This window comes from Cherax quadricarinatus, chromosome 68 (genome assembly GCF_038502225.1).
Source record: "Cherax quadricarinatus isolate ZL_2023a chromosome 68, ASM3850222v1, whole genome shotgun sequence".
In the NCBI taxonomy this organism is placed as follows: Eukaryota; Metazoa; Arthropoda; class Malacostraca; order Decapoda; family Parastacidae; genus Cherax; species Cherax quadricarinatus.
Window position 1 is genome coordinate 15,169,302 of NC_091359.1, and position 17,812 is coordinate 15,187,113.

General features: G+C 40.3%; 1 protein-coding gene across 1 annotated transcript in view; it reads right to left on the reverse strand.

Moving 5' to 3' along the window:
• Nucleotides 1–17,812, reverse strand: part of LOC128697683 (enhancer of mRNA-decapping protein 4) — a 154,604-nt gene that overhangs the window by 20,889 nt on the left and 115,903 nt on the right. Inside the window, exons 15-18 of the mRNA XM_070099709.1 lie at nucleotides 10,704–11,145; nucleotides 2,413–2,532; nucleotides 2,025–2,159; nucleotides 966–1,118 (exon numbers count right to left, since the gene is read on the reverse strand). Of these exons, the coding sequence (XP_069955810.1) occupies nucleotides 966–1,118; nucleotides 2,025–2,159; nucleotides 2,413–2,532; nucleotides 10,704–11,145 (850 nt within the window). The remainder of the gene's footprint in view (nucleotides 1–965; nucleotides 1,119–2,024; nucleotides 2,160–2,412; nucleotides 2,533–10,703; nucleotides 11,146–17,812) is intronic.

Below are 17,812 nucleotides of genomic sequence, written 5' to 3' on the forward strand. Positions count from 1 at the left end.
CTCTCTTCATCTTTCTTTTACTCTCCATATACTCTGCTCTTCTTATAACACTTCTGCTTTGTAAAAACCTCTCATAAGCAACCTTTTTCTCTTTTATCACACCCTCTACCTCCCCATTCCACCAGTCACTCCTCTTTCCTCCTGCCCCCACCCTCCTATAACTACAAACTTCTGCCCCACATTCTAATACTGCATTTTTAAAACTATTCCAACCCTCTACAACCCCCCCCCCCCCCACTACTCATCTTTGCACTAGCCCACCTTTCTGCCAATAGTCGCTTATATCTCACCCGAACTTCCTCCTCCCTTAGTTTATACACTTTCACCTCCCTCTTACTTGTTGTTGCCACCTTCCTCTTTTCCCATCTACCTCTTACTCTAACTGTAGCTACAACTAAATAATGATCCGATATATCAGTTGCCCCTCTATAAACATGTACATCCTGGAGCCTACCCATCAACCTTTTATCCACCAATACATGATCTAACAAACTACTTTCATTACGTGCTACATCATACCTTGTATATTTATTTATCCTCTTTTTCATAAAATATGTATTACTTATTACCAAATTTCTTTCTACACATAGCTCAATTAAAGGCTCCCCATTTACATTTACCCCTGGCACCCCAAATTTACCTACTACTCCCTCCATAACATTTTTACCCACTTTATTGAAATCCCCAACCATCATGGGGAAATATTATTTCGGTTTTCGGCCATTTCGGTTTTTGGCCGACTTTCTGGAATGGATTACGACCAATACCCAAGGGTCCACTGTACATTTTCATTTTCATATTTATAAATGACACTAAAACCAACCAATAATAAACAAGAAAGCATACAAATAGTACAGAAGGTGACTTTTATATATACACAGCCAGAACAAAAAGTGAGAATGTATTATTAATAACAAAACAGAGTGATATTAAAGTACATAATGAAAACAGAAGTTGGCATTTACTGTTTGGCTAGTTGATTGACTTGTTGTAGTGCTTTGTCCAGTTTGTTAGCTAACATGCGGGTCTGAGATGCAGCTTCTTTGTTTTGTTCTCTATTGAGGTTCACACAGGTCATCATCAAGGTTCTCAGTTCTGCAATGTCTGCCGCACTTACTCTGCCAGGATATTAAAACATCATTAATACCATTAAAATTCACTGTAAAAGTGGGTGTACTTTGCTACCTGTGTCTGAAGCCATTATCAACAGCCTCATCATATTGAAATAGGCCTATGATTTAGCAGATGAGGGATTAAGCCTTTACCATGCCTTGTTCTCAATTATCCACATGGTTTTAGTGCTTCATGAAATTCAATATAAATAAATATAAATAAATTCAATATAAAATGGCACGGATATGTTTAAGAAACTTTCGTTTTTCCTTTTGGGCCACCCCACCTCAGTGGGAAATGGCTGGTGCGTTGAAAGAAAGAAAATGTTTAAGAAATTTCCATTAAAATAAATTGGCCTTTTTTTAACATTAACATAGTAGTAGATAACCCAGCTTAAGCCTGTAAACTATAAATTCCACCAATCTCAAATTTCCCCTGGTAATCTCAAGAGAAGAGACCAGTTTCTGCATCAAATTTATTTTTTAATGTCCCAGTTGTCTTCCACCAAGACAGAATGACCAAAAAGGAAAGGATAGTCATTATTCATTCCTAACTGCTTTGCCATTAGCATGTAAACATCACAACTCAAATGGCCCTCTATACTGCAAATCTCCACCTCTCCTTCAGAGTGTAGGCACTGCACTTCCCACCTCCAGGACTCTTACATCTAGCTTACTAATTTCCCTGAATTCCTTCATCAACGTTACCTTGCCCACACTCCAACAACACGTATGACTAGGATACCATTGTGTGCCTTCGTGATCTTTAGACTATCCTATAAAACGGCTATAGGTTGAATAGCAAAGCATCTATTTTTATAAAAACAGCTACTGTATTTCCCAATTTTGCAAAAATATATATTAATCATTAAGTATCGAAAACATAAAAATTTAACAATGTATAGCCCTTACCCTGGTGTCATGGGTCCATTGAGCTGTGTTTGGTCTACATTAACTTGATTTCTTGAGTCAGATGCACACCTATTTGTCAGTTCAAGTTTGCAATTCACAGACTTATAGTTCCGTGTTCGTTTGGATTGAGGATTACTGAAAAGACATTATTTACCATAAACAAGTAAAGTAATCCCATCTCCTACCCCAGTACAGCACATTCAATTCTCCTATTGTATATGCAATTACACATCTGTAGTATTTTGCCTACTTCATATTCAAATTCTTCTACTGCATATGCAATTACACATTTGTAGTATTTTGTCAACTTCAACCTACTTTGATTTTAGGTCGTGATATAACTTCTGATGCACTGATAAATGTTCCCAAGGAAAAATCTTTCAGTTACCTTTGGTGAGTGGAAGAGCCTGCAGATCCCGTGGAGTCTGGGCTGATTGTTCCGCCCTTGATCTCGGCTTCAAGTTGAGCACAAGTTAACTGTGTCGGTAGTGCTTTAACTGATGCAAAGCTGATGGTATGAGAGAGAATACAAGTCAATATACCATGAATGAACTATTTCATTATTAACTCACAAATTGGAGGATATAAATTTGATAATAGTTCAGGATATAGATTTGATAATGGTTCAGGATATAGATTTGATAATGGTTCAGGATATAGATTTGATAATGGTTCAGAATATACATTTGATAATGGTTCAGAATATACATTTGATAATGGTTCAGGATATACATTTGATAATGGTTCAGGATATACATTTGATAATGGTTCAGGATATACATTTGATAATGGTTCAGGATATACATTTGATAATGGTTCAGGATATACATTTGATAATGGTTCAGGATATACATTTGATAATGGTTCAGGATATACATTTGATAATGGTTCAGGATGGACCAAAATGGTCTAAAATGTCCTCTCCATATTTTGGGTTAACAGTGAATCCTATATTAAATTCTCACAATTAATTTCCATGTAAAGTATTTTATGGGACAAATGCATAATTACAAAATACAGAAATACCTGAACAAGATATATAAAGAGCCCTGTATTTATTATACTAAAAACCATGCACTAAACTCATACGAGTCATAGAGCACATAAGACTATAAAAATGTTTTACACAGTTCATACTGTTAGTATGCTGTGCACCAAGACACAGTACTATAGTATCATGGATCACTCTGTTAAATCATAAGATTTTCCCTGTATTAAAAAAATACGCAATTCAACCCACTAGTATTCTTAACCCCTTAACTGTCCAAACACAGATCTACTTTCTTACCGCTAGCGCTCCAAACTTAGATCACTGTTTAATTTTTCCTGCCTCCAAATTTCGCACAATTGGCCTGAGATGTCTGGTCAGCACAGAATGGGTCTTAATACTCAATGTGCACAGTATTAAAAAAATATGGGACCACTTAGTACCTTGTGGGAACACCAATTCAATTGAGCACCAGCTAGAGCAAACAGCATGGTAAACACCCGAGATTCACTGATTTTTTTTTTCAACAAGTCGGCCGTTTCCCACAGAGGCAGGGTGACCCAAAAAGAAAGAAAATCCCCCAAAAGAAATTATGCCATCTTGGCATTGGGTCACTTCCCAGAGGCTTTCAAGACAGCTAAGATGATCTTCATCACCAAACCAAAGAAGGACAACTGCAACCCTGAGAACTACAGACCCATCTCCCTACTCAAAGTCACAGGCAAAGTCTTCGAAAGAATAATCTCCAACAGACTCGACTACTACATGGAGTTCAACCACCTATTCTCTGAAAGGCAGTTCGGCTTCAGGTCCCGCCGCAGCACTCAGCATGCCATAAACATCATCTTTGATGCCGTGGCCAGCCTGAAGAAGCAAGGGAACCTGGCCCTTATCACCACCAGGGACGTGCACAAGGCCTTCGACAGCCTTTGGCACGACGGCTTCATTTACAAACTCGTAGACCTCCCTGATCACAACTGGACCTTTCTCAGGCTCATCTACAACTTCTTAACAGGAAGAAGAATCACCCCACCTTCCACGGAGCAGAATCAACCCCCTTCACACCAACAGCAGGAGTACCCCAAGGCTCTTGCCTCAGCCCCATCCTCTTCAACATATACGTCAACAACCTCCCCCAACCTGAACACACCGACACCATCATCACCCAATTTGCAGACGTCATCCATGTTGTCTCCTCCACCCCTACAGCTGGCACAAACAAGCATAGGAGAGCAATAGAGAAAATGAATGAAGAACTAAATAGAACAGCCAGGTGGGAAAAGAAATGGAGAATCACAACCAACCCAGACGAAGTCCTCATCAGCACTATTGGGAGCTTGCCATCAACCATAGAAGACAAAGGGGGCATTTCCATCAGAGGCACCTAAATTGCTATTAGGAATCCAAACAAGATCCTAGGATACGAGATCGGCAGATTACTCAACTCTACAACCCACATAACCAAAAAAGTAAACCTAGCGAAAGCCCGCCTTGGCCAACTTTACTGATTCAAAGCAGCCCCTCCCCACATCAAACTACACCTGTACAAGATGATGATCAGACCTCTGCTGGAATACCCCTGTGTACCCATGTTGCTCACAACCAAAACCAACATGCTAAAACTCCAAAGAGTCCAAAACAAAGCCCTCTGCTTCATCACCAACACCAGACTCAGAGACAGAATCAGGTCAGAGGACCTACACATGCAACAGAGAATCCCCACAATCAATGTCTGGTTAGACAAACTTACTAAGAGACAACTATATGACATGCAGGAACTTTATGTGCCCGACAGAGAGAACCCCCCTCAACCAGTGAACACGACCGACTATACCATCACCACCCCTCCCCACAGATCCCAAAGAATGACCCTCCAACAAAGAGTTCGACGCTTCATCCACAAGAACTTCCCTCGACCGAAAATCTTAAGCGACCTCCCCGCAGAAGATGATTGAATACTTCCGGAACCATTCTACGTCCAGTAACACGGACTAATGCTCCCCATCTCCGGGTGACCCACTTCTATCAACCTACACTGCACAACTAACCTTGTTGCACCTACAACTACCCTCCAGTAGGACACCACCTCAATCACTGCCTTGCCGGCCAACTCCAGGTGAGCTACCAACCTCCGCCTGCAGCTGTGCCCTTCTGACCAACCTCTTGAGAAAAAAAAAAAAAAAAACAATTGTAAGCAGTATGCATCCTTCCAATTCATTGACGCACTGGTATAACAACAATATAGCAGTGTGCAACTGATGGGCAGGAGGTATACCCCCACTCATAAAACCAACCTCTTTACAAATTACTCAATATGCTCACACGCATATTCAAATTACACCAAAGTGGATAGGCCACTTCCCTTTTATAACCCCACATACCCCTCCTCCCTCCCCAACCTTTCCTACATTCCATCCTTACCCATCCTTCTTCCTCCCTCCCATCTTACCAAAGCTCTGGTCAGAACCATTGAAACCGAAAAGAAATTACTTTCATCATCATTCAACACTTTCACCTCACTCACACAATCATTGTCTTTGCAGAGGCACCCAGACACAACAGTTTAGAAACATATATAACATACCCCTCCAAACTGCCAATATCCCAAACCCCTCCTTTAACCCTTTCAGGGTCAAGAAGCCCTCTCCTAAACTTGTTCTCTGGGTCAAAAATTTTTTGGAAAAAAAAAAAAATTTTTTCTTATGAAAAGATAGAGAATCTTTTCCCGATCATAACGACACCAAAAGTATGAAATTTGACTTACAGAATTATGCTCTCGTGAAGTTAGCGGTCTCAACGATGTTCACATGTTGGCGATTTTGCCCACTATGAGTTCTATTTTCGACCAATTCCTGTGTACTAGTCGACAAAAATCATAACTATTTCGCTAGAACTCCATTTTTTTCTATCGAATGAGCACAAGAAACCACCCATTTACCGATTACAATTATCCAATAAAGTGGTCAGAAATTAGCAATTTTGAAAATTTCACACAAATTTCAAAAATGCCAATTTCCAAATAGGGTCCAGAATAAACAAGACACATTCCTGGCACTAAAATAATATTTCCTCTATTCATTAGTCATGTCCCCAGGCCCCTCTTACATTTCCTTTGCTTTCCACTTTGCTTTGAATTTTTATTCTCACAAAAAATAAAGATTTACTGTTATGCAGACTACTGCATTAGTGTAGAAATGGTATAAATAATATCAGCGCAATTGTGAAAGAATATTAGTCTCACCAGTTGATGTGCATTGGACGCATGGCATGATTTGTTTACTTTTGAACTTTGGCAAAAATCGAAAATTTCTGCTATTCTGAGCTCAATTTCAAGGTACTTTTCATTGTGAAACCAATCAAAATAATGTCAATTTCTGTAATATGTCTTCCATTCTATAAAATGAGACCAGGAAAACTATAATACAACCATAAATACCTTACGAAAATACTGTACAAAGTCGCTGTTTTAAACCAAAAACATGGTCAAAGTTTTTTTTTTTTTCATTATGCACTGTGTGCTGCAGGATATTTTTTATACTGTGCACACTGACCACATAGACCCATTCTTTCATATGTAGGCCTACCAGCTTTCTCTTGTCGGAAACCCTAAAAGGGTTAAAGTGCAGGCATTGTGCTTCCCATTTCCAGTACTCAAGTCTGGCTATATAAAAATAACCAGTTTCCCTGAATCCCTTCACTAAATATTACCCTGCTCACACTCCAACAGCTCGTCAGGTCCCAAAAACCATTCGTCTCCATTCACTCCTATCTAACATGCTCACACATGCTTGCTGGAAGTCCAAGCCCCTTGCCCACAAAACATCCTTTACCCCTGCCCTAAAACCTTTTTGAGGACAACCCCTACCCCGCCTTCCTTTCCCTACAGATTTATACGCTCTCCAAGTCATTCAACTTTGATCCATACTCTCTAAATGACCAAACCACCTCAACAACCCCTCTTCACCCCTCTGACTAATACTTTAGTAACTCCACACCTCCTCCTAATTTCCACACTCCGAATTTTGTGCATATTTATACCACACACTGCCCTTAGACAGGACATCTCCACTGCCTCCAGCCACCTCCTTGCTGCAGCATTTACAACCCAAGCTTCACACCCATATAAGAGTGTTGGTACCACTATACTTTCGTACATTTCCTTCTTTGTCTCCATGGATAACGTTTTTTTTTGTCTCCACAGATACCTCAATGCACCACTTGCCTTTTTTCCTTCATCATTTCTATGGTTAACCTCATCCTCCATAAACCCATCTGCTTACAAGTCAACTCCCAAATATCTGAAAACATTCACTTCTTCCATACCCCTCTCTCCAATGTGATATCCAATTTTTCTTTATCTATATCCTTTGATATCCTCATCACCTTACTCTTATCTATGTTCACTTTCAACTTTCTACCTTTACACACCATCCCAAACTCTTCCACTAACCTTTGCAACTTTTCTCTAGAATCTCCCATAAGCACAGTATCATCAGCAAAAAGTAACTGTGTCAACTCCCATTTTGTATTTGATTCCCTATAATTTAATGCCACCCCTCTCCCCAACATCCTAGCATTTACTTTTTTACAATCCCATCTATAAATATATTAAACAACCATGGTGACATTACACATCCCTGTCTAAGACCTACTTTTACTGGGAATTAATCTCCCTCTCTCCTACACACCCTAACCTGAGCCTCACATTTTTCTACACGTTATAGGATTAAAAAATTTTTTTTAGGGTCACTACTTACCGATATATAAGATCGCGAAATTGGCTCTGGATGCTCAGCTGATGGCAACATCGACTCCTGCCACTTGCAGAAGTGTTGCCGATATACCTTTTTTTCTTGTTTTTATTTTAATTTATATATTTTTTATGTTCTGATAATTACAATTTACACTATAATAGTTCTTATGATTTCATAGCCAATCTTTGTTTTGACACTAATATTAGGTACAGAAATAGTGCTCAAATAGTCACAATCACATTGAGAGGTGAACATTTACCCCTGCCTGGGTTATTTACTATTGTCTAGAAATATATACAAAGTATTTGTAGGTCCCAGCAATGTTTTAGATACCCTGGCATATACCTTGAAGCATGTTGTTATGAAAGGCATCCCTATACTGTTGACAGCCCAGTGACATTTGATATATGCCCACTGCTCCAAATAACCCTCGCTGTATTTCTTATCATTGTTACACACAAACATGTCTTGTCTCTCTGTCTATTTGTCTGTCTGTCTGTATCTGTCTGTCTGTCTGTCTGCCTCTGCTTATCTGTCTTTCTGTCTGCCTGGAGTACAGTATATGAAATTCCTCGAAGAATGGTGTTATGACATCTGTTGACAGCCCAGTGACAGTTGATAAATGGGCACTTGGGGAGCCCTGGCTATATTTGTTTTCAATGATACACACAAACATGTTTGTCTGTCTGCCTGTCTATCTATCTTTGCCTGGAATTTTTGGGTTATCTTAGGTAATTTACACTATGTATAATAACTGTATTTATGTGTGCATGTGAGAGACACAGATACAGAGATATAGACAGAGACAGCCAAAGCCAGCCAAAGCCAGCCGGCCAGTCAGCCAGCCAGCCGGCCAGCCTGCCGAATACATAAGAACATAAGAAAGAAGGAACACTGCGGCAGGCCTACTGGCCCATGCATGGCAGGTCCATGCGCCCCCCCCCCCCCACAGCTTAGACCAATGACCCACCACCTAGTCAGGTCACATCCACTGAAGGAAGGAGCACGACATGAGACCTAGTAGCACAAGCTAGTCAGGTCCAACTCACACCCACCCACACTCGCTAATGTATTTGCTAACCCTCGCTATATTTGTTATTACAGTTACACACAAACATGTTTGTTTGTCTATCTATCTGTCTGTCTATCTGTCTGTCTGCCTGTTTGTCTCTTCTTATCTGTCTGCCTGGAGTATAAATATATGAAACATGTGTTGACAGCCCAGTGGCATTTGATAAATGGGCACTCGGGGAACCCTGATTTTGAAGAATTGAGACACTTATGCAACATATGGGAATCTTTATTGAAGAAACGTTTTGCCACACAAGTGGCTTCATCAGTCCAATACAAAGTAGAAATGGGTAAAGAGAGGAGGAGTTTGAGGTAATCAGTCCTTCAACCTGGAATCGATGTGTTCAGTCCATCACTCTTGCAGGAAGTACAGCACAGGGCCAGAGAGGTGGCTTATATACTGCAGTCAAATGAGTCGAAACAGGAGGAGGTGGGATCACAGTGGGACCTGCCACTAGTGTAAGTAGGTCGTCGAAGTAAGGTTGGACAAGCATTGAAGTCTTTGTACCAAGATCCCATGATGTTGCAGTGTCTGACAGATGTGATGAATGGTTTTGAAAACCGACAACTTGAAGAATTCAGACACTTATGCAACATATGAGAATCTTTATTGAAGAAACGTTTCGCCACACAGTGGCTTCATCAGTCCAATACAAAGTAGAAATGGGTAAGGAGATGTGATCCCGCCTCCTCCTGCTTTGACTCGTCTGACTGCAGTATACATTATAAGCCACCTCTCTGGCCCTATGCTGTACTTCCTGCAAGAGTGATGGACTGAACACATCAATTCCAGGTTGAGGGACTGATTACCTCAAACTCCTCCTCTCCTTGCCCATTTCTACTTTGTATTGGACTGATGAAGCCACTGTGTGGCAAAACGTTTGTTCAATAAAGATTCCCATATGTTGCATAAGTGTCTCAATTCTTCAAGTTGTCGATTTTCAAAATCATTCATCACAACCCTGATTTTGTTCTCACTGATACACACAAACATGTTTGTCTGTCTATCTTTCTTTGTCTATCTATCTGTCTATCTTTGCCTGGAATTTTTGGGTTATCCTAGGTAATTTACACTATGTATAATAACTGTACTTGTGTACATGTGAGACAGAGATATAGAAAGACAGAGATATAGACAGACATAGATATAGAAAGAGACAGAGCCCAAGCCAGCCAGCTGGCCAGCCTGCCAAATATATAAGAACACAAAAAAGAAGGAACACTGCAGCAAGCCTACTGGCCCATGCAAGGCAGGGCTATGTCAATCCCCCCTGGCTTAGACCAATGACCCACCTAGTCAGGTCACATCCATTGAAGGAAGGAGCATGGCACCAGACCTAGTAGCACAAGCTAGTAAGACCCAACTCACACCCACCCACTCACTCATATATTTATCAAACCTATTTTTATTTTACTTCCCTCTTAAAATGGGAGTGTTAATGCAACATGGCATCAGTGAATCCCTGGTGTTTGCCATGCTATTTGCTCTAGCTGGCGCTCAATTGAACTGGTGCTACCACAAGGTACTAAGTGCTCCCAGATTTTTTTTAATACTGAGCACACTGAGTGCACAAACCCATTCTTTCATGTCAAGGCGACTCAAGCCTATTGTGCCAAATTTGAAGGAATGAAAAATAAAACGTAGATCTACGTTCAGAGTGCTACACACACAAACGTAGATCTACGTTTAGACAGTTTAAGGGTTAAGGGGTTAAAGGTGGGTATTCTTAGCAGCTCAAGAAATGTAATGCCTAATTACATAAAGTGCTGCAGAAATACAATGCTTACACATCTACAAGGTGTTCTAGATACTGCAAATGTAGAGCCCACACATCCACTAGCTGTATTGAGAAACGTAATACTTACACATCCAGTGGTTGTGCTGAAGATTTTGGTTTCTGAGGATCATGAGTGTGCAGGGGTGGTGGCTTCTGTGAAGGTGAGACTTCAGGAAGTGGAGTAGGTTTCAGAGATAACTGTGGTATGACATTTAGGGACTGTGGTATTGGCTGCACTGGCAGTGGAACAGAGGATGATGACTGATGCAGAGATGCTGATGATTGGGATAAAGATGGTGGTAATTGTGGCATAGATGTGGATGACTTCACTAAACTTGGTGGTGGCTGGGGTAAGGGTTGAGTCTCCGGTATGGGAGGCGGTGGTGGCTGAGAGTGAGAATGAGATTGTCGAAGAGCTTCTGGCTCGTCCTCTTCTTCGTCATCATCATCGTCATCGTCGTCATCTTCTGCCATTTCAACTTCAACTGTTGCCTGCATGTCTTCATCGTCCACATAATCTTCACTCTTGCCTGAAAATTAATGCATATTATAATTTCAAATAGAGATTTTTTTTTTTTTATTATCACACCGGCCGATTCCCACCAAGGCAGGGTGGCCCGAAAAAGAAAAACTTTCACCATCATTCACTCCATCACTGTCTTGCCAGAAGGGTGCTTTACACTACAGTTTTTAAACTGCAACATTAACACCCCTCCTTCAGAGTGCAGGCACTGTACTTCCCATCTCCAGGACTCAAGTCCGGCCTGCCGGTTTCCCTGAACCCCTTCATAAATGTTACTTTGCTCACACTCCAACAGCACGTCAAGTATTAAAAACCATTTGTCTCCATTCACTCCTATCAAACACGCTCACGCATGCCTGCTGGAAGTCCAAGCCCCTCGCACACAAAACCTCCTTTACCCCCTCTCTCCAACCTTTCCTAGGCCGACCCCTACCCCGCCTTCCTTCCACTACAGACTGATACACTCTTGAAGTCATTCTGTTTCGCTCCATTCTCTCTACATGTTACAAAGGCATATCTCAACCATTTGAAACAGTCCAATGGTCTGACTCAAAAATTTACCTAACTATTCACTGATCCTTCGTGGGTCGAAGTACACAGCAAGGCAGCCAAAGCCTGAGTCAATTTTTTTTGTTTTTTTTTCAATAGGTCCCTAAAACCATTCGTCTCCATTCATTCCTATCTAACACGCTCACACATGCTTGCTGGAAGTCCAAGCCCCTCGCCCACAAAACATCCTTTACCCCCTCCTTCCAACCTTTTCGAGGACAACCCCTACCCCTCCTTCCTTCCCCAACAGATTTATATGCTCTCCATGTCATTCTACTTTGATCCATTCTCTCTAAATGACCAAACCTCCTCAACAACTCCTCTCTAGCCCTCTGACTGTAAAGAGTTTTTATGAGGATAGTGAGGCTCAGGTTAGGGTGTGTAGAAGAGAGGGAGACTACTTCCCGGTAAAAGTAGGTCTTAGACAGGGATGTGTAATGTCACCATGGTTGTTTAATATATTTATAGATGGGGTCATAAAAGAAGTAAATGCTAGGGTGCTCAGGAGAGGGGTGGGATTAAATTATGGGGAATCAAATACAAAATGGGAATTGACACAGTTACTTTTTGCTGATGATACTGTACTTATGGGAGATTCTAAAGAAAAAGTGCAAAGGTTAGTGGACGAGTTTGGGAGTGTGTGTAAAGGTAGCAAGTTGAAAGTGAACATAGAAAAGAGTAAGGTGATGAGGGTATCAAATGATTTATATATAGAAAAATTGGATATCACATTGGAGAGGAGTATGGAAGAATTGAAAGTTTTCAGATATTTGGGAGTTGATGTGTCAGCAGATGGGTTTATGAAAGATGAGGTTAATCATAGAATTGATGAAGGAAAAAAGGCGAGTGGTGCATTGAGGTATATGTGGAAACAAAAAGAGTTATCTATGGAGGCAAAGAAGGGAATGTATGAAAGTATAGTGGTACCAACACTCTTATATGGGTGTGAAGCTTGGGTTGTAGATGCTGCTGTGATGAGACAGTTGGAGGCAGTGGAGATGTCCTGTCTAAGGGCAATGTGTGGTGTAAATATTATGCACAAAATTTGTAGTGTGGAAATTAGGTGTGGAGTTAACCCCTTTGACTGTCGAAACCCCCAAATCCTGAGGTGTCTCCTGGTGTCACAAAATATTTGGGGAAAAAAAAAAAAATCTTATGAAATGATAGAGAATCTTTTCCCGATGGTAATGACACCAAAATTACGAAATTTGATGGAAAACTTACGGAATTACGCTCTTGCGAAGTTAGCAACCTCAGCGATATTTACGAATCAGCGATTTTGCCCACTTTGAGCCCTATTTTCAGCTAATTCCATTGTTTCAGTTGACCAAACTCATAACTATTTCTTTAGAACTCCATTTGTTCTATCTACTGAGTACAAGAAACTGCCCATTTACCGATTTCAAGTACCCAATAAAGTGGTCAGAATTTGGCAATTTGGCCAATTTCATGCAAATCAAAAAATATGCCAATTTCAAAATAAGGTCCAGAATGAACAATGCAGACATTCCTGGCTCTAAAATAACATTTTCTTTGTTCATCAGTCACATCTCCAGGCCCCTCTGATATTACTCTTGCTTTCTATTTTGAATTTTTATTCAAACAAAAAATAGATTTACTACTATGCAGACTAATGCAATGTTGTAATAATTGTATAATTAACATCAACTCATTCATGACTGCATATTAGATTGGCTAGTTGGACATTTATGGGACAATGACATTATTTGTTTACTCTTGAACATCAGCAAAAATCAAACATTTCCCCTACTTTGAGCTCCATTTCAGGGTTCTTTTCATAGTAAAACCAATCAAAATCACCTCTAGTTCTACAATATGTTTTGCAGTCTATCAAATGTGACTATGAAAACGAGAATTTAACCATAAAAACTATATGAAAATACACCTCAAATTCGGCATTTTAATGCAAAAAGACGGTCAGTTTTTTTTTCTCATTATGCACAGCGTGCTGCAGGATTTTTTTTATATCGTGCACACTGACCACACAGACCCATTCTCTCATATGTGGGCCTACCAGCTTTCTCCTGCTTGATTTGAAGCCGCTAGAATTTTTGAGTGCATATACGTTAAACACGGTGGTTCGTAATACGAATACAGTGGACCCTCAACATTTGATACTAATCCGTTCCTGAGAGCTATCGAATGTCGAAAATATCTAAAGTCGAATTAATTTTCCCCATAAGAAATAATGGAAATCAAATTAATCCGTGTGAGACACCCAAAAGTATGAAAAAAAAAATTTACCACATGAAATATTAAGTTTAATGCAATAGAATAATTACAACAACAACAATAACAATACATTAATAACAATAGAATAATTGACACTTACCTTTAATGAAGATCTGGTGATGATTGATGGGATGGGAGGAGGGGAGAGTGTGGATGGTGTTAGTGTTTAGAAGGGGAATCCCCTTCCATTAGGACTTGAACTGGCAGCCTCACCATGCCTTACCACACTGTATGCCACTACGATTCTTAAATCTTTCAAACCAACCTTTGCTGGCCTTAACTTCACTCACATCACCACTAGTTGCAGGCAATTTCTTTACCAAATCATCATGCACTCCGACACACGCACTCCACTTTCGTACTTTGCAATTATCTCTTTCTTCATTTCAATAGTCATTAGCACCTTTTGTCTCGAAGGGTTGGCACTAGAAGCTTTCTTGGGGCCCATGGTTACTTATTTTGCAGAAACAAGCACCAAAACAGTGATAATATGGATAATATGGAATGTACCGAATGTATCCTTAGATGCGCACACACTGGCTGGCTTGTAAACACTGGCACACACGGGGCAGTTCAGGCCACACGTCGACACATCTCATACAAATCGTATCGAATGTCGGGTTTTCCATCGAATGTCAAGGCGAAATTTTTGCGTTAAAATGCATCGAATGTTGATGCCATCGAATGTCAGGGGTCCACTGTATATATGACCGAAACGGTCAAAGGGTTAATAAAAGTATTAGTTAGAGGGCTGAAGAGGGGTTGTTGAGGTGGTTTGGTCATTCAGAGACAATGGATCAAAGTGGAATGACATGGAGAGCGTATAAATCTGTAGGGGAAGGAAGGCGGGGTAGGGGTCATCCTCGAAAAGGTTGGAGGGAGGGGGTAAAGGAGGTTTTGTGGGCGAGGGGCTTGGACTTCCAGCCAGCGTGTGTGAGCGTGTTAGATAGGAGTGAATGGAGAAGAATGGTATTTGGGACCTGATGAGCTGTTGGAGTGTGAGCAGGGTAATATTTAGTGAAGGGATTCAGGGAAACTGGTTATTTTTATATAGCTGGACTTGAGTCCTGGAAATGGGAAGTACAATGCCTGCACTTTAAAGGAGGGGTTTGGGATATTGGCAGTTTGGAAGGATATGTTGTGTATCTTTATACGTGCAGTGGAACCCTGACTTACGAGTGTCCCAACTTACGAGTTTTTTGAGATACGAGCCGTCCATGGTCAATTTTTGCTCTGAGTTACAAGCCAACATTTGAGTTATGAGCCAGCTTCCCCCTCCCTCTTCCCCCTCAACCCATACCTGGACACCTCGCTTGTTTATCTATGATTTCATGCATTAATTCCATGGAAATCATTCTCTTTTTCTTTTCATCAATAATAATAATATAATATTACTACAGTCAAGTCACTCAGTAAGTCCACCAAGTCAGTCAGTAAGTCAGTAAGTCAGTCAGTAAGTCAGTCAGTCAAGTCATTCAATAAGTCAGTCAAGTCATTCAGTAAGTCAGTCAAGTCATTCAGTAAGTCAATCAAGTCATTCAGTAAGTCAGTCTAGTCACTCAGTAAGTCAGTCTAGTCACTCAGTTAGTCACTCAGTAAGTCAGTCAGTTCAATCAGTCAGTCAAGTCATTCAGTAAGTCAGTCAAGTCATTCAGTAAGTCAGTCAAGTCATTCAGTAAGTCAGTCTAGTCACTCAGTAAGTCAGTCTAGTCACTCAGTAAGTCAGTCAGTTCAGTCAGTCATTCAGTAAGTCAGTCATTCAGTCACACAAACTCATGTTAACCTCTTTTTCTGTGTACAAAGTAACACTTCAGTTACAGCTACAGGTTATCTCTTGTCTAATATCTTTGTTAATTCTAAGACTTAAGTGCTTATACCTCTTCATGCCACTTTCAGCAACATTAGCATAGCTACTGGGTGTCATGTTTGCTTGGCAGATACAAGATATAGTAATTAAAATATAACACAGCTGCCTTGTAGCAGAGAAAGACTGGACACGTATGAATTACGAATGCTGGGATTGTGGGGTGGTGTCGGGGAGTGGAAGGGGATGGCTCCCCAGATGCTCCACAACAAAGCGGCTGCTTGAGCAAAATAGAATTTTTGTTTTCCTTCCCACAAACTGATCCATGTTAAATTAATTATATGACGTGTTACATAAAATTGTGCAGCAATTCTTCAATGGTGGTCTACTGTATTATTACAATAACGATGGAGTTACAGTTCCCTAAATTAATAATAATAATAATAATAATAATATTATTATTATTATTATTAATATAACAATATAGCTTCAGTTCACTAAATTAATAATAATAATTACAGTGGACCCTAGACCAACAATGGCATCGTCTAACGTTAAATCTGACTAGCGATACATTTTAATGCAAAAATTTTGCCTCGACTAGCGCTAAAAAACTCGACCAACACGATTCGTTCCATCTGAGACGCGTCCACTTGTGGCCAGTGTTTACAAGCCAGCCAGCCACTACGGTCCCATCCAAACATATAATCGGAACATTTCATATTATCACAGCGTTTTTAGTGATTGAACCTGCAAAATAAGTCACCATGGGCCCCAAGAAAGCTTCTAGTGCCAACCCTACAGCAAAAAGGGTGAGAATTACTATGGATATGAAGAAAGAGATCATTGCTAAGTATGAAAGTGGAGTGTGTGTCTCCGAGCTGGCCAGGTTGTACACAAAACCCCAATCAACCATCACTACTATTGTGGCCAAGAAAACGGCAATCAAGGAAGCTGTCAAAGTTTCAAATTCAAATTCAAAGTTTATTCTCTATAAGGATTACAATGCTGAGTTTACAGAATTTGGTTATTGTGTGGTTTATATGTAGTAAAATAATAATTAGAGTGTACCACTAGAACACCTAGCATGGCTAGGCATTTCAGGCAGACTTAGATTAGATCTTAAATTAGATCTTAAATGGCTAAGTGACTAAATACTAGTTTGTGAGTTTAGCAATGTGAATGCTTTTGTTTTGGCACAATACATAGTTTCAGTATTGGAGTATCACAGGCCAACTTATGATTAGTTAGGATTCATTATTTTAAGATTGAGATTGATATTTCTGTTTATGGTCAAATGGGTGAGTGAGTGTAAGTGTGAACCACCAAGTGGTATTCGTGTAATTAGTTGACAGGGTGTATCAGGGAGATAAGATGTTTTCTAATGGTAGTTTTGAAGGTGATGAATGTGTCTGCAGTTCTAGGGTCTTCAGGTAGGGTGTTCCAGATTTTAGGGCCTTTGACATACATTGAATTTTTGTAAAGGCTTATTCGGACACGGGGAATGTCATAGAGATGTTTGTGTCTGGTGTTATGCCTGTGGGTTCTGTCACAACTATCAAGAAAGCATTTTAGGTCAAGGTTAATATTGGAATTTAAGGTCCTGTAGATGTAGATTGCATAGTAGTAAGTGAAGATGTACTGAACAGGGAGTAAGTTTAGATCTATGAAGAGTGGTGGGGTATGTTCCCAGGGATGGGATTTAGTGATTATTCTTACTGCGGCTTTTTGTTGGGTTATTATTGGCTTTAGGTGTGTTGCTGCAGTTGAACCCCAAGCATAGATAGCATAGGTGAGGTATGGATATATAAGTGAATGGTATAGTGTGAGAAGGGCAGTTTGTGGCACGTAGTATCGTATCTTGGAGAGGATCCCAACCGTTTTGGATATGTTTTTGGTTATGTGTTGGATATGGGTGTTGAAATTCAGGTTGCTGTCGAGGTATAGGCCTAGGAATTTGCCCTCATTATGTCTGGCAATTAGAGTTTTTTCGATCTTAATGTTAATTTGCGCAACTCCTGCTCTGCTACCAAACATAATGTTGTAGGTTTTGTCAGTGTTAAGCGTA